Source organism: Podarcis bocagei (genome assembly GCF_964188305.1).
Source record: "Podarcis bocagei genome assembly, chromosome: 16".
NCBI classification, from domain to species: Eukaryota; Metazoa; Chordata; class Lepidosauria; order Squamata; family Lacertidae; genus Podarcis; species Podarcis bocagei.
Window position 1 is genome coordinate 37,982,638 of NC_138142.1, and position 27,733 is coordinate 38,010,370.

General features: G+C 44.0%; 1 protein-coding gene across 7 annotated transcripts; it reads left to right on the forward strand.

Annotated features, from left to right (window-relative positions):
* Positions 1 to 7,010: 7,010 nt before the first annotated feature.
* LOC308575163 (uncharacterized protein) lies at positions 7,011 to 27,605 on the forward strand. Of its 7 annotated transcripts, XM_081173724.1 has the most exons (4): positions 8,765 to 11,031; positions 11,956 to 12,057; positions 20,977 to 21,077; positions 25,964 to 27,605. In XM_081173724.1, exon 4 carries the CDS (start codon positions 25,985 to 25,987, stop codon positions 27,152 to 27,154), a length of 1,170 nt encoding a protein of 389 aa, XP_081029850.1. In that variant the 5' UTR covers positions 8,765 to 11,031; positions 11,956 to 12,057; positions 20,977 to 21,077; positions 25,964 to 25,984; the 3' UTR covers positions 27,155 to 27,605. The 7 variants fall into 7 exon arrangements, 6 of the variants coding, with proteins under 6 accessions (XP_081029855.1, XP_081029854.1, XP_081029852.1 ...); XM_081173729.1 differs by lacking the exons at positions 8,765 to 11,031; positions 11,956 to 12,057 and adding an exon at positions 7,011 to 8,385; XM_081173728.1 differs by lacking the exons at positions 8,765 to 11,031; positions 11,956 to 12,057 and adding an exon at positions 8,258 to 8,277.
* The last annotated feature ends 128 nt before the right edge of the window (positions 27,606 to 27,733 follow it).

The following is a 27,733-nucleotide window of genomic DNA, read 5'->3' on the forward strand; positions in this document are numbered from 1 at the left end:
CGGAAACGCCGTTTACCTTCCCACCAGATCTATTTATCTACTTGCATTTTGACATGCTTTCGAACTGCTAGGTTGGCAGGAGCAGGGACCGAGCAACCGGAGCTCACCCTGTCGCGGGGATTTGAACCGCCGACCTTCTGATCAGCAGGTCCTAGGCTCTGTGGTTTAACCCACATTGCCACCCATGTCCCTTTAATCTATCTCAAGATAGATGCCAACAATAAAAAATAAAATAAAATAAAATGCCAGAGGTAGCATCATGGGGTCATTTGTGGGGGAAGACTGCCTTTAGGGAGGGCAAGGCAGCCAGAACTTCACTGAGGGAGGAAGGCAAGTCCACCAAGCTCCAACCGAAGAACTTTATGGCAGGAGCTGCCCTGTCCTTTTGGCCTGGGCATTGTCACCAGCTGTGACCTGTGAGGAAGAGTGTCTTAGGGCAAGGCAGCCAAAGCCACTACCAGCACAGACTTGAGTTTAAAAACTGTAAATTTAAGCATGCATTCAATGGATTGCTTTTCACTCCTCAATCCTCTTCTTAAGTTAGATTGCAAGCCTGGGGGCAGGGACGATGTCTCGGCACTAATTTTTGCAAGGCACTTTGTAAGACCTTTTTGGAGTAAAGAGGAATGAATGCCATAAACAAATAAATCAAATGGTTCAACGTGTCCAATGGGATTAAGCCCAAGTGTGAGCAAATGTGGGGATGTGAGGGAAGAGTTAATTTACTTACCTATTTAGTCCATAAAATTTATACAAACACACAAAACGAAACCCTCAAAGTGGTTGTCCTCAAAGAGCGAGGGTGGAAGAGAAGGGAAGGGAGGTTAACAGCAATGGAATGATATAACAGGTGCTGAAATTTGCTTTAGAGGAAATCTGGTGAGAACGTTGGCACCTCCTTCCCTTCTCTCTTCACTGATCTAATGAAAACAAAGGTTTAGCCTCCCCTAACATTCTGCAGATGTTTTGCCCAAAGGAGGAACACCCAAACTAGCTTTTCAAATCTCCCTTAAGGTGACATTTCAGTGCCAAATGTAATCCCAGTTCTTGTCTGGGAGGTGTAATAGCGTGTTTCTTGTTTTTAAGTGTATAACCCCTATATAAATAGGTATGGGCAAATGTGTTAGTTCCAGTTTTGCTCCATTGTTCACCCCACCCCCTAACCTCAATTACAGTTTGCCCCAAATTCAACATAAATTTGCATTAAAAAAAAAATCCACATGGAAGTCATGCGAATTCGGGCCTGCATGCCAATACTGGCTGGGTTCATAATAAAAAGGAGGTGGAGCAATATATATGATTTTTCTTTCTTTCATAAAAAGGCTGGTTTGTTCATTCACCTCTCTCCCTAGCCTTCATGCATGCAAGCAAGACAGTGTTCAAGGACAATTCCAGCCAGGCAAAAGAACTAATGGAAGGTGTGAAGCAGGGTCAATATAGAGTGTGGCCTGGATAGAGAGGGTGTAGTCTGGGGAGAGTTTTGAGGGCAAGATTGAGAGGCTTAGAGGGCCACATTTACACAACCCTGAGGCAGTGGTGGTCACCAACTTGGGTAGTTTTAAAAGAGTATTAGACAAAATTCATAGATGATTCATAGACTATCAGTGGCTACCAACCACCATGATTATGTTCACCAATGACACTGTTGGGATGTCGGGGGTCGTGCTGAAAAGGGCTGCACTGAGGAAGAATGGTGGGAGCCACCCCCTCCCCCTCCTCCTAATCCTGAATCTTTTCAGAAAGAGGAAGATAGTATAGATTTGGAACAGTGGTTTGCAGAGGGGCAAATTTCAGAAGTCGGAAGCTGGGAAATACTGGATGGGGAACAGCTAGGGGAAGAAACACTGGAAGAGAGAGGGTTAACAGATTCACAGTCTCTGGACAGCATTCCTCCGGTCAGCCCAAGGTCAAGAAGAGCTCAGAAAGTGTCAGAATAGAGGACTTCCGGGTTGGCGCGATCGGGAAATGGCGGATTCCCTCCGAGCTCCGGAGGGAATCGGCTCAGCGGTGGATGGGTCTTTGCCGTGCCGGCGACACGGGGACCCTTAAAAACCGCAGGCGCAGAAGCCTGCAGACTGAAGACTCGGCGGGTGCCTTAAGCGCCCCCCCTGATTCGCAATGAGCCTTTTTAAAGGCTACGGAGGGGATACAGGGGACGGCGTGGCACTGAGAGTCGACCGCTACCGCCACTGAGCGAAGCCGCGAGCCATAACCGGAGAGCGCTGACTTCCTTCCTTGAAATTCGGACTGAAAAAAGAACCCGTGAGTAATTTGGAACTGAACTTTAAAATTTTTACCTTCTGAATTTGAGACGACCGGGGGGTGTGCCAAAAGGAAGTCCCCACACCCCCCCTTGCAGACGATCCAGAGCAACGAAATAAGAGCTAAGCTGGAGTGCCTACCCTGTAAAGGGTGAGTTTTAAAAAGACAGTAACTTCCAAGATTTAGAAAGGTAAAATTGAACAGGAGAGTGGAGTGTTGGAAGAGTCTTTGTTTTGTGGCAAACAACCCTCCCTCCCGGGCCCGGGAGCGACCTGCTTTGGAGCCTGTATAGAGGAGCAGAATTTGACAGCTGTCAAAAGCTGTCAAATGGACTATTAATAGTGAAAAAAATCGCTGTTTAAGACCTCTCCGGATTAAAAGGAGTTACAATTGAACTAAAATTTTGGGAAACAAAGAAACAATAATAGGACAGAGGATTGTTGGAGAAAAGATTACTCAGTAACCAGATTCCCTCTAGGGGGAATTCTGTGGAATTACAATGGCTGTGGGTGGAAAGATACTGAGAGAAATCGAAAGGATGTTTTCACTGGTGGGAACCTTACAGGAGCAGACTACAGCTATGAGTAAACAATTGACGACCTTGGATTTGGAAACAAGTAGTTCTGCTGAATGTAATGAGGGCCTGAGTGAGAAAGAACCCACAGCTGAATTCGAAACTATAAACAAAGAAGAGGAGAAGACTAAACAAGAAAGAGAACAAGTTATCTGGGAAAATACTAACCAGAAGCTGGCATCTGGAGAACACAAGCAAGGAGACTATTGGATTAAATCTACTTTAAGCCTACGAAAGATACAGAAGACGAAAGTGGAGGCCCTGGGACTTTATGGAATTCAGGAACTTGAAATAAAGAAGTACAATTGGGGCCTCCACATAGACTTTGATTTTGACTATCACCAAGACTTAGGCCTTGTGGAAATTCCTCAGCAGTTGCCTTTAAATATGGGAAGAGACTATGGACTGATTGGATTGATGGTTAAGGAAATCTTTCGAGACTTGATGATAGACAAAAAGGACTACCAACAAAATTGGCGGAGAGGGACTGAAAGAGATTTGAGAGCCTCGGATGTGCGGAATCCAGGCTAAAAACTGTTATTTTGGACATGTCTTGGGAAAGGACGCAAAGTGGGGATGGGAGGGAGGGAAGTATTTAAATTTAAACAACACTCAAGACCAGGGGGTTTAGTAATAAGAAAATAATGTAAGAAAAAATGAGAAATCGAGGGAAGAGAATTGGGGTCCAACTTAGGAAAAATTTATTTTTGTTTTTTATAAAAGGAATAATACTAAGACGGAAGAAATGCCAACTTGCTGACACAAATCTGGGAACAGGGATGCAGGGGAGGGGGTGGGGGGAAGTCAAGGACTAGGGTTAGAAAATAAGATTTTCGGGAACTATTCATGTTTGTTGTTTTTTATGTTTGTTTTGGTGTTATGTGTGTTGTTTGTGTTTATATAAAATGTGAAAACCCAATAAAAATATTTTTTTTAAAAAAAAAACAAAATGAAAGGATTCCTTCCTGTAGCACCTTGGAGACCAACTGGGTTGGTTCTTGGTGTAAGCTTTCGTGTGCATATTTGAAGATATCTGAAGAAGTGTGCATGCACACGAAGGCTTGTGCCGGGAGCTGGCTTGGTTGGTCTTTGGGGTGCTACAGGAAGGAATTTTTTTATTTTGACTATGGCAGACCAAAAAAAAAAAAAAAAAAAAAAGTGTCAGAATAGAAAACACAGAGGCTCCAAGCTAAAATTACAAGAAGTAGGAGTGACGTATATTAATAGGGACGGGGGGGGGAGTGAAATGAATTGGGAGCACCGCCATTCTGCTTAGATCAGGGGTCAGCAATCTAAGGCCCAGGGGCCACAAGCAGCCCATGGGGGTGTTTAACTGGCCCATGGACCCCCACCCCCCGCTCGAAGACCCCCGCTGCCCGCTTGGTCGGCTCCCATGCACTGTGCTAAACTGGTGCAGAGCAGAGCAGGGACAGCTTTCCATGACGCTTGCCGGCTTCCCATTGACTGCAGGAAGCTCCTGCAGCCAATGGGAAGATGTGCATGCCTCCTCCGTGCCAGAAGGAGCATTAGAAATAGCGTTTGCGCATGCATGTGCATGCATGGGTGTGTGTGCGAGTGGACTCCAGCCCAGTGCAGCGTCTGCGGGGCCATGAACCAGCCCAAGCCGCAAAAACTTTGCTGACCCCTGTGTTAGATGCTTTCTTTTGTTCTTCGCAGTGTTTATTAAAGAAACTAACTGGTAAGAATTCCCTTTAATTTGATCTGCTCATTTACAGCCACGGAGGACGAAGCCGATTCTCCAAAGACTGACATGGAGGCCGTGTGCCTCTGAATGTCAGTGTGATGGCCTGGGATTCCGATTCAGAGGCTGAACTGGAGGAATCCCAGCCTGCACAGGAGTCCCCACCTCCAGGGCCGGCTGAACTGGGGCAGGGCCTTGAGTCTGAAGCGCCTGCACCTGTGCCGGATCCTCAGGAGCAGGCACCAGGTGATTCCACTCTGGCTCCGGAGGTGATTGAGGACTCAGTGCCTACAGGTGAGTCTCCTCCTGGGTCCATTAACCCGTCAGCCTCTCCTGAACTGCAGAGGCTCAGGGCAGAGAGGCGAAGGGAGCTGGTTTCTCCCAGGAGGAGTGCTCGCCTTAAGGCCAGGGGAGGCGGGTCTCCTGGGGGCCGGGGCCGCCCCTGGCCTCAGAGAAGATAAAGGCCAGTCAGCCCAGTCCCAGGTTGCGGGAGCAACGTCGTCGTTGAGTACCTGCTCCTACCCGGACCCAGACCTGACCTTCCAGTGTTCCTGTTCCCCGCCCGGCTTCCTGCTTCTGACCTTCCAGTGTTCCTGTTCCCCGCCCGGCTTCCTGCTTCTGACCTTCCAGTGTTCCTGTTCCCCGCCCGGCTTCCTGCTTCTGACCTTCCAGTGTTCCTGTTCCCCACCCAGCTTCCTGCTTCTAACCTTCCAGTGTTCCTGTCCCCGCCCGGCTTCCTGCTTCGGACCTCACCTCGCTCTTTGTGAACTGTTTCCAGGCTAGTGACCCAGGACTGATCTTTAACCTACCCCCCGGGACCAGCACAGTCAGTTTCTGGGAATCACAAGTGGGCTGTTGCACTCAGATCCCGCTTTCAGACTTTCCAGAGGGATCTGGTTGGTCAATGTAAGAACAGGATGCTGGAGGTTGTGAAGCAAGGCTGGATAGGGGTGCGACCAGACCAGAGGGAAGGTATGTGGTCTGGTCCAAAGGGTTAGATGAAAAGGGAACATTCAGCCATGTTTCCTGGGGTCCCCAACCCTGGTGATAAAAGATGAACACAGGTAAATGCTTCACTGCATACTTTAATGATAATAAGAAAGTGAGGAAAGAACTATTCATTACAAAGCAGAAGACATAATATCAAGGATACTTAAGAACATGATGTGTCATGATGGATGAGATCAAAAATATTATGAGCTTATTCAATCAATCACCCTGTTTCCTACAGGCTCACCATGTTCCCCAGAGAAATACACAAGGGTTGTGTGGAAAAGGAGAATACACTCCCTTGTGGTTAGTCTCCAGGAACATCTATTAATCAGAGATATGATGGGTTGCACACAACTAATTCCTACTCATAGTAGGTGGATTGATTTTGATGCTCATGCTCATTTATTTCAATGGGTCCACTCTTAGGTAGGAGTAAACTGAATACAGCCCATAGTCTCTGAACATAGAGGTGCAATTCTTAGCTATTCTGTTGAACAGCTGTGGCTAGATCTCTCCTCCATGGATCGATCTAGATGTGCCCAAAATGCCACCTAATCTTGAATGGCCATTTCCTGACCTCTGGAATCCTTCCTTCCTTCTCACTCACGTACTGACCTACCTAACATGCACAACCACCCTACCTAACTAACATGCAAAGGTCCCTTTTGTGTCCTAGAAATCATTTTCTTTCCAACAGTAGCCACTTGTCTGGATCATGTTGAGGGCTTCTTCTGACACCCCACCCTTTGTTCCATGATGAACAATCTCAACAAGCAAAAAGGGGAGGATTTCTTTCCCTCTTAGCAATACATATCTTCCTCATACCACCATTCACTGGCGTAAACCACATTCTAGCTACGCGGTTTAGGCCAGATGGCATATATGCAAATTGTTCTGGCCATTGTAGGATGTGCCTTCACCAGAAATTCCTGTGATAAACTCACACCGGCTAAAGATCTACACATTACTGGCTGGATGTGGAGCAACCACAAAAGCTGCCATGATCCTGCTACTCAATATAATGTGCAAAATAGCCCTAAGCTGGTGGCCATCCCAGAAATGGGTTTGAAAAGCAGTGGTTTTCATGGTTCCTATCTTGGGGAGAACCCTTTCAAATAGTTTTGGAGGAGCAGGTGTGAGTGGTTTGAAAACCATTTGTCACCCCCTTTTAAATTTGCTTTGTCTTTTGTTTGGGGACAGTGGAGACAGCAACAAGAACATTCTTCTAAATGGTGAGCTGTAATTATATTTTCACTGTTCCAGCAGAGTGCTTGGAGTGAACTAATTCTGATTTAACCAATTCATTGAAACTAATTCAAAGAAAATCTCTGAATTACACACTGTGTGTGTGTGTGTGTGTCCATTGCATTTGTCATTTATAACTACATGAAAAGTGATGCTGCTGTTTCAGCGCAAATGTCATAGTTGTTGGAGGGGGGGAAATAAAACAATTGTTCACATCACATTGTTCATTCCACACCTTACATCTGAAGCACTATGATACCACTTTAAACAGTTGTGGCTTCTTCCAAATGATTTGGGGAAGTGTAGTTTATCAAGGGTGCTGAGAGTTTCTTGGGAGACCCCTATTCCCCTCCAGAGTCCCCTGGGAAGAGCGATTGATTGCTACGTTGCTCTGGGAATTGTACCTCTGTGATTGAGAGAACCTTCCACAAACCACAGCATCCTAGGATGCTTGGTGGGGGCATGACTGTTAAAGTTGTCTAGCAGTGCTTCTAATGTGTGTTGTGGAGATGGCCTTTCACACAGCAGCTTGTGAAAGCTGGGGGGAAAATATGCAAAGGAACATGTGAATGAATTGTGAATCGAAATAGAAGGGGGTGGGTGGAACTGGAAATGATGTTTCTTTTTAGAATGAGATTTCAAAGTACTGGTTCTTCAGTGATTCCCTGCCCTCTTAGCTCTACTCACAGAGGTTGATGTTGTGTGTTGTTGTTTTTTAAATGCCCTTAAACCCCAAGTTTCCTCAGAACACAGTTTGAAAACCACGGTACAATACTTATTCCCCCCTCCCGCAAAAAGAAACAAGCAGAATAATTTATTGGCATCTCTTGGATGCTCAAGACTAGTAAGGAGAAAAATGTGCACATACTGTATATGCAGTGGCTATATAATAAAGAACATCTAGAATAGCCTTCAACAACCTGATGCCCTCCAAGTGTTTGGGAGTACAATCCTCAACAGTCCCAGCTGGCTAGGACTTATGGGAGTTGTGGTCCAAAACATCTGAAATACGCCAGGTTGGCGAAGGATGATCTAGAACCTGTCCTCCATTCAAAGGTGCAAGAAACTTAATTCTTGACCTTCAGAGGTACTGAAGACACACACAAAAACTGACTTCATTGGAAATAATCTGGGAGCCCATGTTCTTTGAAAGCTGTCCTCAGTCGTTACAGATCGTTTGTTCCTATTTGTGTTGTGTCTTCCTGTCTTGAGGACACTCGTGTCCCAATTTAGCATGGGGAGGAGTTGCTGCGGCGGTATCTCCGGTATCCACCAGAGTGGCAGCAGCTTCCCGAAGAGCAGCCATAGCATGGTGAGCAACAGCTGGAACTGTAGCGGGGCGAGCAACAGCTGGAACTGCAGCAGGGTGAGCAGCAGCTGGTACTGTAGCGAGGTGAGCAACAGCTGGAACTGTACCGAGGCGAGCAACAGCTGGAACTGTACCGAGGCGAGCAGCAGCTGGAACTGTACCGAGGCGAGCAACAGCTGGAACTATAACGAGGTGAGCAACAGCTAGAACTGTAGCGAGGCGAGCAGCAGCTGGAACTGTAGCAAGGCGAGCAACAGCTGGAACTGTACCAAGGCGAGCAACAGCTGGAACTGTACTGAGGTGAGCAGCTGGAACTGTAGCGATGTGAGCAACAGCTGGAACTGTACTGAGGTGAGCAGCTGGAACTGTAGCGAGGTGAGCAACAGCTGGAACTGTACTGAGGTGCATAACAGCTGGAACTGTACCGAGGCGAGCAACAGCTGGAACTGTACTGAGGTGTGTAACAGCTGGAACTGGAGTTATAGCCAGTGGGGCCACAGCTGGATCCAGATCCACAGCCATATCCAGGAGAGTAGCGGCAGCCAGAACTATTCCCCGAGGGGCGGCAGTAGCTTCTCACCCGGTTGCCTCCCCAATTCGAGCTGTATGGATTCCAGGAATCCTGGGGTCTGTAGCAAGTCATCTTCGTGGGTTGGAGGTGGATCTGGAATGGTGTAAAAGAAAGCGAAATGAGAGGAAAGTCCTTTGCTTGTAAAAACAGCATGGACAGATGTCTCCCACATTTCTAGTTCTTATGTTCTTGTTGTTATTAACCAGAATAACAACAACAAGAAGAGGAACAACAGGAGCAGCAGCAATCAAGCCCACTCCCATTTGCTGTGAAGGTTCACCAATTGCTTCAGGGCTGAGAAGGAAGTGTCTCTGTCAACTCTTAGAATAATGTGTGCCTTGGAAATAAGTTATCCACCAGGTTTGGTTTATCCAATTGCCTTGATGCAGTTCTCAGCTCAGAGAGATCAATAGATACAGAAATCTAGTTATCAAATCTATCTATTTTCTTTCTTTCTTTCTTTCTTTCTTTCTTTCTTTCTTTCTTTCTTTCTTTCTTTCTTTCTTTCTTTCTCTATAAGAGCAAAAGTGAGGTACCTAGAAATAGGCATGTAGAGATGTAGATAGATGATATTAAGGTTACCATATTTCAAAAAGTGAAAATATGGACACTAAAGTTGTTGAGCTCTATTTTTGGGGGCAAAGTTTTTCGTTGTTTTTCTTTTCTTTTTTTCTTTTGCCAAATCAACACGTCCAAAATGGGCTGCCATACACTCAGGCTCTCCTGGACATTTTGACTGATTTTCGTAAATTCCGCCCGGGCATCATTTTCGGCAGATGAATGCTGGGTATGTCCAATAAAATCCTGGCGTCTGGCAGCCCTAAGATAGTTCTGTAGATCCACTTATCATCTACCTAGCAACTAACTGCCATCTATCAATTATTACTCAATTTAATTAAATGTGAAGTTAATTGAGATTATTGCAAATGGGGACAGCATGGGTTTATAGCTGAGCCAATGTGGAAGGACAGGGACAAGAACCAGACTGTGATAGCCAACTAAATTCTGCTCACAGTAGACACACTTCAGTTAGCCATCTCTATTCATTTCTGCTGGTCTACTCTAGATGAGACAAAGGACTTGTCCACACTGACTTTTTGCCCTGCTCTTTCCAGGCAAATGTCTGCACTTTACAGCTGCATGTCCCAGCATGCCTTGGTTTGTTTGTTTGCCCCAATCTTTCCCCACAAAAAAACTGAATCAGAGCAAATGTCAATTAAAGCTGAATTGAAACAAATGTCAATTCAGGTTTTCCACAGATCCGTGTTTGCTCCAATTGAGCTTTAAAGAGTGGGTTTCTGCAAGAAAAGCTCTAGAGCAGGGGTCAGCAAACTTTTTCAGCAGGGGGCTGGTCCACTGTCTCTCAGACCTTGTGGGGGACCAAACTATATTTTGAAGGGGGGGGGGATGAACGAATTCCTATGCCCCAGGAATAACCCAGAGATGCATTTTAAATAAAAGGGCACATTCTACTCATGTAAAAACACATTGATTCCCGGACCATCTGTGAGCCGGATTTAGAAGACGATTGGGCTGGATCCGGCCCCTGGGCCTTAGTTTGCCTACCCATGCTCTGGAGCAAATTGAAGGGCACCTGGACACAGGTCTTTAAATTATGCCTGGAAAGAGCAGAGGAAAGGTAAGAGTGGATAAGCCACAAGGTAAAAGGTAAAGGTAAAGGACCCCGGGATGGTTAAGTCCAGTCAAAGGTGACTATGGGGTTGCAGCACTCATCTCACGTTCAGGCCGAGGGAGCCAACGTTTGTCCACAGACAGCTTTCTGGCCAGCAGGACTAAACTGCTTCTGGTGCAACAGAACACCATGATGGAAACCAGAGTGCAAGGAAACACCGTTTCCCTTCTTACAGCAGCGGTAACTATTTATTTACTTGCACTGGAGCTGGGACAGAGCAGCGGGAGCTCACTCCATTGCAGGGATTCGAACTGCTGACCTTCTGATCGGTAAGCCCAAGTTGCTCAGTGGTTTAGACCACAGCATCACCCGCGCCCCATCAGATGAGCCACAACATTGCATGCAACTCTGAAGCTGCAATCCTACACTCACTTACATGGGAATAAAGCTCAGTTTAGTCACATTAGCTTTGAGTAAACACACTGTGATTTCCCTACCCCATATCTTTCTTCGAGTTTGTTATCTAGTGGTGTTTGTGTTGTGTTGTTCATTAATGTATCAGGCACAATGAGGAGGAGGAAGATGACAACAACAAACAACAACAACAGAGGCAACTAAAATTCTCTCATTTTGAATTTCAAATTTCCTCCCTTAATTCCTTGCCACAATTCCATTCATCCTTGACGGTTCCCTTTCCCCTAAACTCTGTTGGCCCCACTGCCTTTTAGCTGATTTCAAGAAGGTATCTCACTATGGGGCAAACATAGGTCCATTGATTTAGTCAGATATGTTCTTCATATGCCTCTTTGTAAGATAATTCAAAAGTGGACTTACCTGGATCACGGTTGATAGAAATCATCGAGATGTTTCTGAGAGTTCTCAGAGAGGCTGGCCTTTCTTATAGAGTTTCCCTTGGGTGTATAGAGTGTACATGTGGATGGTTAATAAACCGGAAGGCCAAAATTAGCACCCACATATTTTCCCTTATTTTCAGAAAGATAATTTGGTTTAGGCTGGGCTCACTATCACACCCTTACAATCTCTCTAATTTTAAGAAATTAAGTGTCATTTGTGTTCCAGGAGTCCATATATTAGACTTATGAGCTGCATTAGCCAAACAGATGGCTGGCTCCAAGGTATATGTGACCCACATATCATGCCTATTGGGCTATTTACTACCAGAGAGGCTTCCAGTGAGGATCCTTGTTTCACTGAAATGGAAGTTACCCATAGCCCCAAAGGCATTTGCCTTTCACCTGTGTGGTGCTCCATAAAATGTTGGACTACATCTCCTATTGTTTAGTGGCCATTGGTCAAGGGGCTTAGGGGAATTCCCGAAAGTATCTGGAGTAATACCATATGTTAGCTACCTCTGTTTTAACTCATTAATGACATGCTAAAATTTTATAATATTTTAACTAGGATTTATATATTGTAATGTTTTAAATATGAATTTGGTATTGTTGATTATTAAGTGTTTTTTCTCTTCTTTCTTTTTCTTGTTTCTTTTCTTCTATCTTTCATTTCTTTTCTTTTCCAGTCTGCATTTTGAAAAATGCATAGATAAATATTTTTATGTATTGTTTCTATTTCTTTTTTCTTTTTATTTTCTTGTAATATTTAATAAAATTTAATTAAAAAAATTAATTACATTTTAAAATTTGAGGAACCTAAGAAGTCACAGAGAGAGAAAGAGAAGTGCCCAATCAGAACCAGAACCTCCTATCTGAATAACATGTTCCTTACAGAGGTTAAGCAAACATCTCAGGTAAGCTCACAAGCAGGATAGGATGACAGTGGAAGCTGGTTCATCAGGCAAGGGGGCACTGCCCCATGAACCTCAATTTGCCCTTGGCCAGCTCCTACAAACTGCCTGCCTTCTTACCTACAATCAGTTCAAGGATGGTGCTGCTTGCCTGTTCCATCCTCCTTAGAGTCACTGTTGCCCTTGTAGAACTCAAGAAGAGGAAGGTGGGGACAACACTCAGATCAGGTGGGTCCTGGCTCTGTCTCCAGAATTTGTTGGCTTCCCTGCATTCCACCCCACCAGTCTCAATAGGCACCAACTGCTGCTGAATAGCCTTCACCTACTGTTCCCCTCAGCCCCCAAATCCCTGGTATTAAAAAATTAAATAAAAATACACTGCCACAAAACATTGAAGTTTCTTCATTTATTATTATATGTATATCCCACTTTATCTCCAAGGACCTTTAGGCAATGTTCCCCATTTTGTCCTCACCACAATCCTTTGAAGTAGGCGAAGACCAAGTCCATGTCATATACAGTGGTACCTTGGGTTAAGTACTTAATTCGTTCTGGAGGTCCGCTCTTTACCTGAAACTGTTCTTAACCTGAAGCACCATTTTATCTAATGGGGCCTCCTGCTGCCGCCACGCCGCCGGAGCACAATTTCTGTTCTCATCCTGAAGCAAAGTTCTTAAGCCGAGGTACTATTTCTGGGTTAGCGGAGTCTGTAACCTGAAGCGTATGTAACCTGCAGCGTATGTAACCCGAGGTACCACTGTATTTAAAACATTGTGATACCACTTTAAACAAGCATGGCTTACCCCAAACAATTAAAGGAGATGTAGTTTGTTAAGGGTGCTGATAATTTTTCGGGTGGAGCCATTGCTGTTTAGAGTGGCACCTTAGTACTACTACTACTACTAATAATAATAATAATAATTTATTTATAGCCTGCCCATCTGGCTGGGTTTCCCCAGCCCCTCTTGGTAGCTTCCAGTAAAATATTAAAATACAACAATTCATCAAATATTAAAAGCTTCCCCAAACAGGGATGCCTTCAGATGTCTTCTAAAATCCAGATAGTTGTTTATTTCCTTGACATCTGACAGGAGGTTGCTCCACAGGGCGGCTGCTACTACCGAGAAGGCCCTCTGCCTGGTTCCCTGTAGCTTTGCTTCTCGCAGTGAGGGAACCACCAGAAGGCCCTTGGAGCTGGACCTCAGTGTCTGGGCTGAGCGATGGGGGTGGAGACGCTCCTTCAGGTACACTGGGCCAAGGCCGTGTAAATGTGTGGGTGTTGCATAAGAGATAGTGAGTGACTCAAGGAGACCCAGTGAGCTTTGTGGCTGAGTGGAGGATTTGAACCCTAGACCAACACTTTAATCACTGGCTCCATTTAGCCAATGATAATTGATAGACCAATACCCCATAAATGTGTCAATTCTCCTTTTAAAACCAGGCCATCTAAGCTTGACTCCATCACATTAATTATGTGCTATGTGTGAAGATGTTCTTCATTTTGTCTAATCTTTGGGATCAGTTTTGAGAACTTTGACCTTTTTTCTTCTGGCAGGATTTGCTAGAATCTGAATTTTACCCTAAATGTATGTGGACCAAAGGCCAAACAGCTTTCCCACCCCCCCACCCCTTACTTGAGCATGTACATTCCCATTACTTAAAAGAAAACTTTCAAAGAGAACTAGAAGAGAGAACATCAGGTCCTTGTGGCTCACAAATTGCTGCTGAAATTAGCAGTTTCTCGTTTCAAATTTGTAGCTGCATGTATGCATTTTGGTCACACCTGCAGTGCTTCGTGGGTTATGTAGTCATTCCCTTCAGCTTCTCTGATGACCCCCCCTCCCACTTCTTTATTAATTTGATCATATTGACATGTTCCTTTTCAATGAAAATAGACCAACATTAGGTGTGTGTGAAGGAAGCAAAACTGCTGTCCCACCCATGCCCTGTTTGTGGGCATCTAACATTTTTATTTTGCTAAATATTGCCTCATTTATAATAATAATAATAATAATAATAATAATAATAATAATACAGTAGAATCTTGGTTTCCCAACTCAATCCGTTCTGGAAGTCAGTTCGACTTCCAAAACATTCGCAAACCCTATTGAATGAGAATTATATGAAGATGATGTACAGATGCTACACAACACCAGCGCAGTTAGGGAAAATGTACAAAACTAGTTCAAATATATGTTGGAAGTGTAAGGGAAAGGAGGTGACATTTTATCATATGTGGTGGGATTGTAAGGTAATTAAAAATTTTTGGGAAATGATATACAACAAACTGAAGAAAATGTTCCATTTAACATTTGTTAAAAAACCCGAGGCATTTTTGTTGGGGATTGTAGGGAAAGACCTGCCAAAAAAATTGAAAAACATCTTCATCTATGTGACAACGGCTGCGAGAGTTCTGGTAGCACAAAGATGGAAGACTGAAGAAACCCCAACTAAAGAATCATGGCAAGAAAAATTGATGGACTATGCAGAACTGGAAAAACTGACATATAAGCTACGGGACAAGGATAACTGTGACTTTAAAGATGAATGGAAACCCTTTACAAAGTATTTCAAGACACAACAAAGCGAACTGGACTCTTTGGCAGGTTTTGAATAAACATTCACAAACTTTTTATTGATAATAATCAGCTAAATAGTTTGAGGATCTATACAACTTTGTAACATGCAGAAAACAACATTCTTAGAGAAGCCAAAGACTAGAACTGAGGGGGTATGGGGGTGGGTGGGTTTTGTGTGGGAGGAAAAATGGGGGGGAAACAAGGATGGTATGTTTTTGGATAATATGTATTGTTATGATTTTGAATAAAAAAATTAAAACAAAACAAAACAGTTGCAAACCAAGGTTTCTGATTGTCTTAGCGGCCTGGAAACAATACCAACAGCCGAAATGGAGGTTTGGCTTCCAAGAAACGTTCGCAAAGCGGAACACTCACTTCCAGGTTTGTAATGTTCGGGATCTGATTTGTTTGGGACCCAAGCCATTTGGGAACCAAGGTACCACTGTAATGAAACATTAGATTGTGGGGTTTAAGAGGAAAAAATGCATGTACATTTGCTTCTGATATTTGTTGATCAACCAGTCCCCAGTGATTGGTCGTTCTGCAGTCCTAAGGCAGAGGTTGAAACCTCATTCTAATTAAATCTTGTGTCTCCATTATTGACTGGAGAAGGCAGCCAACCTTCATTAGTGAGAACAGAGTTGAATCCCTGGATTATGCTTCTGAAAGGGCCAGACATTTACTTTGTCATTTTGACCATGCCAAATATCAACTAATTACCACTTCAGTGGGTGAAGGTTATGAAAAGGTCCTCTTAATACCACATGTCTAGAAGGCATCACCCCTGGTGATGCTCCACATGCGCAATGAACTGTGTTATTTCACTAATAGCTGGTTCCATTCCTTTTGTACACCCGCTTCAAATTATATGATGGAAGACTATGAAAAAGGTTGTTCTGCCCAAACCATTTCTTGTCCTTCTATAAACCAGGCCACAATCGTCATGGCGATCTTCCAGATTTCCTGAATAAAACTTAAATGGGAGAAATAAGAAAATATCTTAATCCTTAGCCTTCTATCGTCTTAAAGTAAAGGCAACACATTACATTAATTGCTGCCATTAATGTCATATAGGATTAGGATTTTTCTTCTTCTAATGCCTACCTCACTTTGATGTAAAGAAAGGATCTGTTTATGGGATTTCTTTGCTGGCTCCACTATATGAACAGTTCTCAAATGCATTCTTATACATATTATTATAGTATATAATACCCTCTGGAATTCCTAAATTAGCAAACACATAAAATATATACATGCAACAATTTCATGTTAATATAAAATTATGCTGCAGAAATATAGGACTTATTTACAGAATGTGTTTATTGCTTTTATTGTTATTATTATTAAGGTTGCAGAACTATATAGTATAGTTGGATAAACTTATTGTTTACCCAACTATATTGTTGGATATGGAAACTTATTGTTTCCCTCAAGTATACATTGATTCGTGGGTCCCTAGAGTTTTGATAAATACGTTCCAAATATCATTAAATTTATCTGTGCATGATCTTCATCTGAAAGCGATCCATTTGTGGTTTGCAAGAGTTGTCACGTCATCTATCTGTTGATCGAAGGGGGTGGCATATTTTTGTCCTTCCCATGTATCAATATCAATCTTTTTACAGATGTAGGGGTATGAAGAATCCATTTGCGTTGACTGATTCTCAAGCCACATATACTAGATAGATAGCTTAAGATGTTATCTTCCAAAATTTTCAACTCTTTCTCCACAATAATATTTACACATCCCAATATTTCTCCCCCATTTACCAACACCAAACATTGTATAAATATATATGTTTCAAATAAGCATTTTCCTTATTACGTACATCTTCAACACCATGTCAACATTGATAGGCCCTGTTTATGCAATTACGATGGAGACCATTAACTCAAAATAAAATATTTTGTTATATGAGAAATAATTTATATATGCATCATTATACATATTATTATGTAATATATAATACACTGTGGTTTCTAAAGGACCAAATACATACAACAATTTTATGTTAATATAAAATTATTCTGCAGAAATATTGGGACTTTTAGACGCAATGTGATTATTTCTTAATATGGCTTGATTTTAACAAATGAAGAAGCACTCAAAGCAATTTACAAACAGAATAACACTGAAAATATCAGTAAAATAAATAAATCTCGGTTATAAACAGCAATTTAAAACGTTTAACAATAATTAAAGTCAATATAGAGCAAGCAAAAAGCAGATTAAAACACATGTAAACTTTCTAGATATCTGGGTAAGCTTGTTTAAACAAAAATGTTTTTAACAGATGCCAAGAAGAGTGCAGTGAAGGCATCTGCCTAATGCTAATTGTCAGGGAGTTCTGAAGAATGGATGCTGCCACACTAAATGATGAATTTCTTGCAAAGGCAAAATGGGTATCATTTGCAACCTGGAACAGTGCCAGTTCTGCAGTGGTAGAATGGGACAGGTATATTGGGTGAGGGGATCTCACAGGTAAACTGGTCCCAAGCTGCTAAGGACTATTTTTATACCAATGATAACATCTTGAACTTTGAGCATATATGCAATTTTCTGCATATAATTCTGTCGCATTCTATTAGTCATCCGTTTTAAAAGTAATATAGTGGTACCTCCGGTTGCACACAGCATCCGTTCCGGAGCTCTGGTCAGATCCCGAGGTTTCCGCAACTGGAGGGACCGCTTCTGCGCATGCACACACGGAGAAACACTTCCGGGTTTGCCGCTTTCGTAACCCAAAGCGTAAGCCGAGGTGCTACTGTCATTAAAAATGTCAGTGCATTTGGACATAGGCAAGCATTCAGTAAAATACCATAAGTGGTCTACTGTGAGAAGAGCTCAATCAAGTCAAATCACTCTATGTACAGTGGTGCCTCGCAAGACGAAAAGAATCCGTTCCGCGAGTCTCTTCGTCTTGCGGTTTTTTCGGCTTGCGAAGCAAGCCCATTAGCGGCTTAGCGGATTAGCGCTATTAGCGGCTTAGCGGATCAGCTGTTAAGCGGCTTAGCGGCTTAGCGGATCAGCTGATAAGCGGCTTAGCAGATCAGCTGTTAAGCGGCTTAGCGGCTTAGGATCAGCTGATAAGCGGCTTAGCGGCTTGGGGAAAAGGGGGTGGGAAAGGAAAAAACCCTGCAGGAACTCACAAGACATTTTCGTCTTGCGAAGCCAGCCCATAGGAAATTTGTTTTGCGAAGCACCTCCAAAATGGAAAACCCTTTCGTCTAGCGGGTTTTCCGTCTTGCGAGGCATTCGTCTTGCGGGGCACCACTGTATTCTGTATTCTTTAGTTGTGGTTCCTGCATTGTAACAGGTTGGGGTCCCTTCTAACTCTAACAATTCTATAATTCTGGGTTGGAAGAGTCAAGTCCCATGTGGAAATCTGCTTAAAATGGATTCCTCTTTCAAGCCTAATGCTGGCTATATGTGTGACAACCTCCTCTTCCAAGGTATGGGGAAACATGCTCATGTTGTGTATTTCTTTGTCCCAGTTCTGGGTTATTGTTGATTGCCTCCAACCATCAAATGTTGGCGTATGGCACCATCTGGAGAACACTTTGTTCCATTTCCCCAACATTTCCTTACCCATATGGGCCAGCTCCTAGGGGCTGAGGCACTGTCGCCCACCCCGATGGTTGTGGTTTTTTTGAGGGTCTGGGCGCCTTGATGTTCAGAGGGTGTTCAGTTCCGCCCCCTGGCTCCTTGAAACATCACACATATGATGTCAGAATGTCGCCTCAGGCCCCTCTCAATCATCTCGAGAAGATGGCACCTCTGTCCTTACCTGCTTTTTTTTTTTTTTTTTTTTTTTTTGCATTTGCACAATGTAAAAGCCACTTCTGGAAATGTAGCAGAAGTTCTGCACTCCTTTCTGTGTTAACTGCTTCCAGAAAAACAAAACAACCCCATTACCCTGGAAAATTGTGGGATGGAATTTGAGGATATATGAAGACATGCAGTTATTTCCTACCACTTTCATGGGTGAATCATGAGGAAGTGTTCATATGTATAAAGGGTGGTGGATGGTGACCTGTCCAGAATGACACCTGCTGTTGTGTCTCACCACGTCCACTGCTGTGAATGACATGACAGTACATTGATCGGAAAGCCACACAGCTCCATTATGCACCAGGTAATGATGTAGTGCGCATGTTCAAAACCAGGACAGAAGAGCTAAAATTATAACCAGGGAAACTAACACAATAATCCCCACAACTAAATGCACTCTTGGTCATTGATACGGATGGGCAGAATAGCCCTTTCTGTTCTGTTTTGCTGGTGCTCAAATTTAAGCCTGTTACATCCCATTTTTCTTACTGATCTTTCCAAAACAACAACAACAACAACACACACACACCACCACCACCTGCACAAGGCCCATTTTAGGTTCAGATGTTCTTCTGAATACAGTGGTTACAAACACCTTGGGTTACAAACACTTCGGGTTACAGACTCTGCTAACCTGGAAATAGTGCCTCAGGTTAAGTACTTTACCTCAGGATAAGAACAGAAATTGCACGCCGCCGACGCGGCAGCAACAGGAGGCCCGATTAGCTAAAGTGGTACCTCAGGTTAAGAATGGTTTCAGGTTGAGAACGGTCCTCCGGAATGAATTAAGTTCGTAACCAGAGGTACCACTGTACCAGTTCCTGGAAATTGCAGGAGAGTAGAGTGCTCTTGTGTTCAGGTCCTGCTTGTGGACTTCACCCAGGGGCACCCGGTTGGCCACCGTGAAAAGGTAAAAGGTAAAGGTAAAGGACCCCTGGACAGTTAAGTCCAGTCAAAGGTGACTATGGGTTTGCAGCGCTCATCTCACTTTCAGGCCGAAGGAGCCGGCGTTTGTCCACAGACAGCTTTCTGTGTCATCTAGCCAGCATGACTGGTGCAATGGGCCACCGTGACAGAAACCAGAGTGCACTGAAATGCCATTTACCTTCCCGCCACAGTGGTACCTATTTATCTACTTGCACTGCTTTCGAACTGCTAAGTTGACAGGAGCTGGGACAGAGCTCACCCCGTCATGGGGATTCGAACCACCGACTTTCCGATCAGCAAGCTCAAGAGGCTCAGTGGTTTAGACCCCAGCGTCATCCATGTCCCTACTGTGAAAACAGAATGCTGGACTAGATGGGGTCATTGGGCTGATTCAGCAGGGCTCTTACGTTCTTACAATGGCTATGTTCTGCCTCCACTGTCTTCTCTTAAACAAGACACCAGAAACATCCAACTCCACCCATCTGCAACTGAGTCCAGTGCCACCTAGTGAATAAACTATTTACTAACGTAGAATCATAAAATTGTAGAGGTATCCCAAGGGTCATCTAGTCCAACCCCTTGCAATGCAGGAATCACAACTAAAGCACCCAAGGCAGAAAGAAAGTCCACAACTCTCTTCCTGATGCTGAATTGGAATCACCTTTCTTTTAACTCAAACCATGACTATGATTCTATGATTCAATCACCAGCATCTCCACCTAGGGCTGAGAAAGAACCCTTTTTGAAACTATGGAGAGTTGCTGCAAATTAATACTGAGCTATATGGACCAAAGGTCTGACAAGATATAAGACAACTTCCTGGGTTCCTATATTACATCTTATAGAATGCTCTCCCCATAAAAGCTAAAGGTAAAGGGACCCCTGACTGTTAGGTCCAGTCGTGGCCGACTCTGGGGTTGCGGCGCTCATCTCGCTTTATTGGCCGAGGGAGCTGGCATACAGTTTCCGGGTCGTGGCCAGCATGACTAAGCTGCTTCTGGCGAACCAGAGCAGCGCACGGAAATGCCGTTTACCTTCCCGCCAGAGCGGTACCTGTTTACCTACTTGCACTTTGACATGCTTTCAAACTGCTAGGTTGGCAGGAGCTGGGACCGAGCAACGGGAGCTCACCCCGTCACGGGGATTAGAACTGCCGATCTTCTGATTGGCAAGTCCTAGTCTCTGTGGTTTAACCCACAGCACCACCCGTGTCCCTCTTGTTATAAACTAGAATGTCCAGGTTGTGGCTTTGAGGCTTACCTTAGCATCAAGCTAAGAGCTTTTGAAGAGATGCCTTCAAAAAGGTTACCCTCTTGTTTTCTTTACTTTATTTGATCTCCTTTGTGATACCTGGTGCAAATAATGCATGTTAGCCAGGGATACATCTCCCAGAACTCCTGTCTGTTTGCATGGATTTAGGGAAAGTATTAATAACATGGTGCAAATACCTTCTCCAGCGAGTCTAAAATTACAAGGGTTGAGAAGCATGTTAACTGCACATTAATAAGGCGCAAAAGCACTAAACCAGTATATGAGATTAGTATGAACACTGGGTTGACTTCTAATTAGATTTTCTTTTTGTAGATGAGGTCCCTTAGGCTGTGTGAAGATCTATAAAAAAGAACTCCTGGGTGAACAGTATTCCAGAAAAAGATCTCATCTGAAATATCTCTTCAGACATCAAGGTAGGCCCAAGTTGATTCATGCTTTTAAAATTTGTGACATGCTTCTGTGCATATATTTTTTAAAAAACTGGGGGTGGGAGCCAAGGTTAATTGGGGATGGGTCATAAGTCAGTAGCAGAGCATATTGGCATGCTTTGCACAAGAGATATTCCGGCCTTCCATTTTTATTTTTATTTTATTCTAAAGGATCAGGTAGGAAGAAAGACCTTGGATGGAGACCCTAGAAAGCTGTTGAAACTGCAGGGATGTCAAAGAATTCTGACAAAAAGAGAAATAGAAGCCGATGATATAAAAATAAAAATAACAAAAAATTGTCCAGTAGCACCTTATATAGACTAGTTCTAGTATAAGCTTTCGTGTGCATACACACTTCTTCAGATACTTCTTCAGATACTTCTTCTTTGGAGCAATGGATCCAAACTACAAGAAAGAAGATTCCACCTAAACATTAGGAAGAACTTCCTGACAGTAAGAGCTGTTCGACAGTGGAATTTGCTGCCAAGGAGTGTGGTGGAGTCTTTTTTTTTGGGAGGTCTTTAAGCAGAGGCTTGACAACCATAATGTCAGGAGTGCTCTGATGGTGTTTCCTGCTTGGCAGGGGGTTGGACTCGATGGCCCTTGTGGTCTATTCCAACTCTATGATTCTATGATTCTATACTCTGAAACAGAAGTCACCAGACCCTTATATATAGTGGGGGTGGGGGGGTATTTCTCAGAAGGGTAGTAGGAGATGGGTGATAGGCTCAATGGGTATGGTAAACCTGTTGATGACTGTTAACGACTGCAATTATTCCTACAAGAAAAAGCAAGGGATAGTATGCAGATGACCAAAAATAGCTTTAGCATGTGTAATGAGACAAGAATCCAATATCTCTATTCAGACCAGGTCTCTGCATAGTTTTCAGTTTGGTAATAAGTTGTAATTCAGCAACTGCATCCGACCAACACGGCTACCTACCTGAATGTAGAAGCAGATGATGTTTGGTTTATCATCCTATAGCTGAAACAGAGATTAATCCAGGGAACAGGATTGAGATTCATTATGGTTGCTGCTTTCAAACCGTGAGCAATCCATAATGGATTAAGTTTCTTTTTCCCACTTGCCTTGTGTTTCTTTTGCCCTGAAATAAAGGGGGTGGAATAACGTATGGACAATGTAACTTGCGTAATTAATGGCGTGCGTCATGTAATTCCACCACAGTGGAGAGTGAGATGAGTAATGTTGGTTTTGGCAGAAGGCAAATGGCAGAGGAATGGGAATGGTGCTGCAACTGGAATACTGTGTCCAGTTTTGGGCACCACAATTGAAGAAGGATATGGACAAGCTGGAACATGGGCAGAGGAGGGTAACCAAGATGATCAAGGCTCTGGAAATCAAGCCCAATTAGGAATGGTTGAGGGAAATGGTTGTGTTTAGTCTAGTAAAGAGGAGACTGAAAGGAGATAGGATAAAGGTTAAAGGACCCCTGACCGTTAGGTCCAGTCGTGGCCAACTCTGGGGTTGTAGCACTCATCTTGCTTTATTGACCTAGGGAGCCGGCGTACAGCTTCCAGGTCATGTGGTCAGCATGACTAAGCCACTTCTGGCGAACCAGAGCAGTGCACGGAAACGCCGTTTACATTCCTGCCGGAGCAATATTTATCTACTTGCACTTTGACGTGCTGCTAGGTTGGCAGGAGCAGGGACTGAGCAACGGGAGCTCACCCCGTCGCGGGGATTCAAAGATGACCAAGGGTCTGGAAATCAAGCCCAATGAGGAATGGTTGAGGGAACTGGTTATGTTTAGTCTAGTAAAGAGGAAACTGGAAGGAGATAGCCATTGTCACATATCTAAACAGCTGTCACATGGAGCATGAGCAAGTTTGTTGTTTCCTGCTCCAGAGGCTAGGAGCTAAACCAATGGATTCAAGTTACAAGAAAGGAGTGTCTGGCTAAAGAGCAGCAATAGCTTTATGACAGTAAGAGCTGTTCAACAGTAGAACATACTCCCACAAGAGGTTGTGGACTCTCCTTCCTTGGAGGTTTTAAAGCAGAGGTTGGATGGCCATCTGTCTTGTATGATCTAGTTGACATTCCTGCATTGCAGAAGGTCGAACCCCATGTTCCTAGGGGTCCCTTCCAACTCTACAGTTCTATGATTCCATGGAATACAGAGCAGAAATGGAAGCAATGCATCCTTACATTCTTGTTGCCAAGCAGAATAGATGTACTAATGAGAGGTTTAAGTGCAAAGTAGCCACAAGTGCTCATGTAGAAGGTTCTGGGCAATTTAGTAGCAAGTCTGTTAATCCGTTGGCTGCCTATCTTGTGGGTTCATCCTTCCCTCCAAGGCTGATGCACTGAAGGCTTTGGAAGGCAAAATGTCTCACGGAGAATCACAAGGGAAGTACCGGCACATGGATGAAGCAAAGTGAGGTGTAGAGAGTCCTCTCAAAAGTGAAAGCACTGGTCAGCTAAACTGGTCAGCAAATCTTTAAGCACTTTTATTTATTTGTTTATTTTTAAAATGCTTATCTTGGCCACTTTCCCCTCTAATGTAGATATTCATTTCCTGAGCTGGAGAGCTGATTAACAAGGTACAAGTCTTTAGCTGCTCAAAACTATACTCTCTTACTTGTTTTAAACTGACCCCATGTTTTAAAACAACTATCTGCAGCTACTACTTCAATCACCTTGTTTTGGTTTGAATTGTATTGCAATTGTAGGCTATGATATGCAAGGTTCCTTGTGTGGGCTATGCATCTCCCCCAAAATATTGTGGCCTATGTGCGCATTTATAAAGAGTGTTGCATGCACCCTCATCTCAGAGCTGCGAGAGACTCCATTGGTTCCAGCACTTAGCCAGGGTTCAGTTTCCTTGGAACAAAGGTTGGTGGAGACTGTGGTGCCTTTGGGGTATAGGGTTTTATTTACACACGTATACAACCTGAATGTAGGATAGAGGGGCTCACAGCATTAGCATGCCACAGATCTTGCCTCCACAATAGGTTCCCAGGGACTTCCCACAGCTTTGGATTCAGCACAGAGCAAGGCAAGCTTCTGTGTCTCCAGTTTCCAGCACCACACACCCAAACTAGGTCCCCTGGCCTATTGTTCTCCTTCCTAGGATGATACAGCATCCATTCAGGTCAGATGGGAAATGCCTTCCCCATCCTGGAAGCATGTTCAGTTGTCCCCAATCTCTTCTTAGCTAACTCTTAGAGATGCTGACGAGGCCAGCCAAGGCCATTACCTTAACAAAAGAACTGGGTTGACTGGTTCACCAGGTTTCCACTCGTAGATGCTAAATTCACAAACACAAATTCACAGGACTGGAAGGGGCCCATGGATATCATCCAGACTGACCCCCCAAAAAACCTCACCTATAATACTACATGTATTCAGTGTTGATCCTATTTAGAGTAAACCCATTGAAATTAATGGGCCTGATTTATATGGGTAATAGGGCGGTTTATATATATATATATATATATATATATATATATATATATATATATATATATATATGCCTGCTCCAACGGTCTTATCTTACTAAACTAGGGATTATATAGCTATATCTGAAATTTCATGAATATCAGTTAATATCTTGACCCTGCTCCATTGAATCGAAATTTCAGCTTTCACGACATAGGGAAATGGCCAAGTAAACAGCTATTTTCATGGAGGAGGGTCAATATATTAACTGATATGCATGAAATTTCAGATATTGCTATATAATCCCTAGTGTAGTAAGATAAGACCTTTGGAGCAGGCATTTTTTTAAAAAAAAAACCTGTGTTTTTTTTATAAACCGCCCTACTGAACACTAAATGCTTTTCAGTGGAGCAGGGTCAATATATTAACTGATATGCATGAAATTTCAGACCTAGCTATATACCGGTAATCTCTAGTCTAGTAAGAGAAGACCTTTGGAGCAGGCTTTTTTTTTTAAAAAAAAGTTTTTTATGAACCGCCCTAATGGGTACATTAATTCCAAGGCATCCACTCAAAGTAGAATTTAGATACTCTTCCCATAAAGTACTGAGGATGAACAAGAGTGTAGATTTTTATCTGTGTGTGTAAGAAGGAGGAGTGGTGGTGACTCCAAGTTTTCAGGAGTCCTTTGACAATACACCCCCAACGCCTGCCTCTCCTGAGTCTACCCTCTCACTGCCATTCTAGGCAGCTGCTCTTCTTTGGCATCTCTGCCACTACGCAGAAGTGGCAGCTACTTCTATTTCTCGCCACCACTGCTTGTTCATCTCATCTGGGGCCAGAGTGAGGGGCAGGTGAGCAGGCTTGTCACAATTGCAAAAAGGAGGAGCAAGTCCAGGGGGACTCTTGCCAATGTTCTCTGGCCTCCACTAGTGTGCGGGCCCTCAGTGGCTGCCTGGCTGCAGTAGCATAGCATGGGTTGCCAGTGTCTGGGACCACGTGGAACTGAGGAAGGGAAATGGACACAGTATGCATGCGCATTCAACTGCCTAATGACATCTGTGTCACCCAGGAGATCACAGCTGCGGAGATAAGAAAAGAGAAGTCATTCCGTTGACTGGAGAGGTCACTTTCTGGTTCACATGGAAGAAGCCGTTTTCAGCTGAGCTCAGCGACTGAAGCGCACAGCTGTATTGAGGCGGCACAGAGTGTTGAAATTTTGCACCCCTAAGAATTTTGCACCCAGGGCAACTGCCCCTGTGCCCCCCATGCTACATCACTGTCTGGCTGCGCCAGTAGTGGCTGCCAGTTCTGAAAAGTAGGAAGTTCTTTAGGAGAAGGAGGTGGAGGGAGTTAGTAGTTAAAAAAAAGGATCAGGCGGCAAAGAGGAGCACAATGACTTGTTGCTAGTCCTTCCCTGAACTAGATCATTCCCACCAATGATTTTTTCTCTGCTTTTTTTGGGTTTCAGGTGTGCCTCTTTCCAAGAAAGATGATTGGCATCAGTCTTCTAAGCAACTATCCACCTGGTGGCCTTCAAATGATCCATACACCACAAAGCATCAGTAGCTCAGGCCCTAGCATCTCTCACACAAGCTGCTACAGACCCTATCAAAGTGGCAGCAGCTGCTACAGACCACAAGGTTATGGTTATGTCTCTGGCTATGGCGGAAGCTGCTATAACCCTTGTGGCTACAGCGGGCAATCCAGTTATGGAGGAAGCTGCTACAGACCACAAGGTTATGGTTATGTCTCCGGCTATGGAGGAAGCTGCTATAACCCTTGTGGCTACAGCAGGCAATCCAGTTATGGAGGAAGCTGCTACAGACCACAAGGTTATGGTTACGTCTCCAGCTATGGAGGAAGTTGCTATAACCCTTGTGGCTACAGCAGGCAGTCCAGTTATGGAGGAAGCTGCTACAGACCACAAGGTTATGGTTATGTCTCCGGCTATGGAGGAAGCTGCTATAACCCTTGTGGCTACAGCAGGCAATCCAGTTATGGAGGAAGCTGCTACAGACCACAAGGTTATGGTTACGTCTCTGGCGGGAGCTGCTATGATCCTTGTGGCTACAGCTGCCAATCCAGTTATGGAGGAAGCTGCTACAGACCACAAGGTTATGGCTACGTCTCTGGCTCTGGCTCTGGTGGGAGCTGCTATGATCCTTGTGGCTACAGCTGCCAATCCAGTTATGGAGGAAGCTGCTACAGGCCACAAGGTTATGGTTACATCTCTGGGAAATCCTGCTATGGACCACGTGGCTATAAATCCCTCTCCGGTTATAGCGGAAGCTGCTATGAACCATGTGTCCATAGTCCCCTCTACAGTTACAGCAAAAGCTGCTCTGGGTCACATGGCTACGGTTACAGCTCTGGCTATGGCGGAAGCTGCTGCGACCCATGTTATGGTGGAAGCAGCTACAAGCCACAAGGTTGTGGTTACCTCTCCAGCCAAGGCAGCAGCAGCTGCTACAAGCCACGTAAATATAGCAGTGTCTGCGGTTATGGCGGAAGCTGCCACGAACCACGTGGTTATGGGTACTGCTGCGGTTACGGTGACAGTTCCTGCGACCCATGCTATGCTCCCAGCTGCCACCAGCCACGCTATGCCTACCGGCGCCGTTACAGCTGCCGATCCACTTCCAGTGACCCATGTTACTAAGGCTCAGGATCGTCATACCCACCCAGTCACTGGAGGAATGACAGTGGCAGCTCTATTGGTTGTGGGCCATGCTAAACCCAGAAGAAGAAAAATCTCCAGGGAGACCAAGAAGACTCAAGATATTTGAAAGCATCGCTGAGCTTAGTACATATTGTTTCTTCTGAGAAATGCTCATCGCCTCCAAAACACACACGCACACCTACAATTCCAGTTGGAGTGAACCCAAAGTTTTGATGTTTGGAACCTTTGAAAATTAAGTTTTTGGTTTCTCAAAGTTCTCGATCGCATAACTTTACAAATTGCTTTGCAAATCACACCTTGGTGAGCCAAACTTTGTTATTTGTATGTCATTTTTCTGCATTCTTTTTATTCACACCCTGTCAGTAATGTTACGAGCAGCTACATTCTACATTCCACACCCTTGTTTCCAATAAAGCTTTGCATCGCATAAGATTGCTTGTCTTCTCTTGGGTCCTTTCAATCATGTGTGGGGATGAGATTAAGAAATACCATCGACTTGTTTATGAATTAATAAAAAAAGTTAATGCAGGGCACAGTTGAAGTATGGAATTCTCTCCC

Bases quoted from the DNA above. Each gene is read 5' to 3' on its own strand.
- LOC308575163 (XM_081173728.1), top strand. From the start codon at position 25,985: ATGATTGGCATCAGTCTTCTAAGCAACTATCCACCTGGTGGCCTTCAA.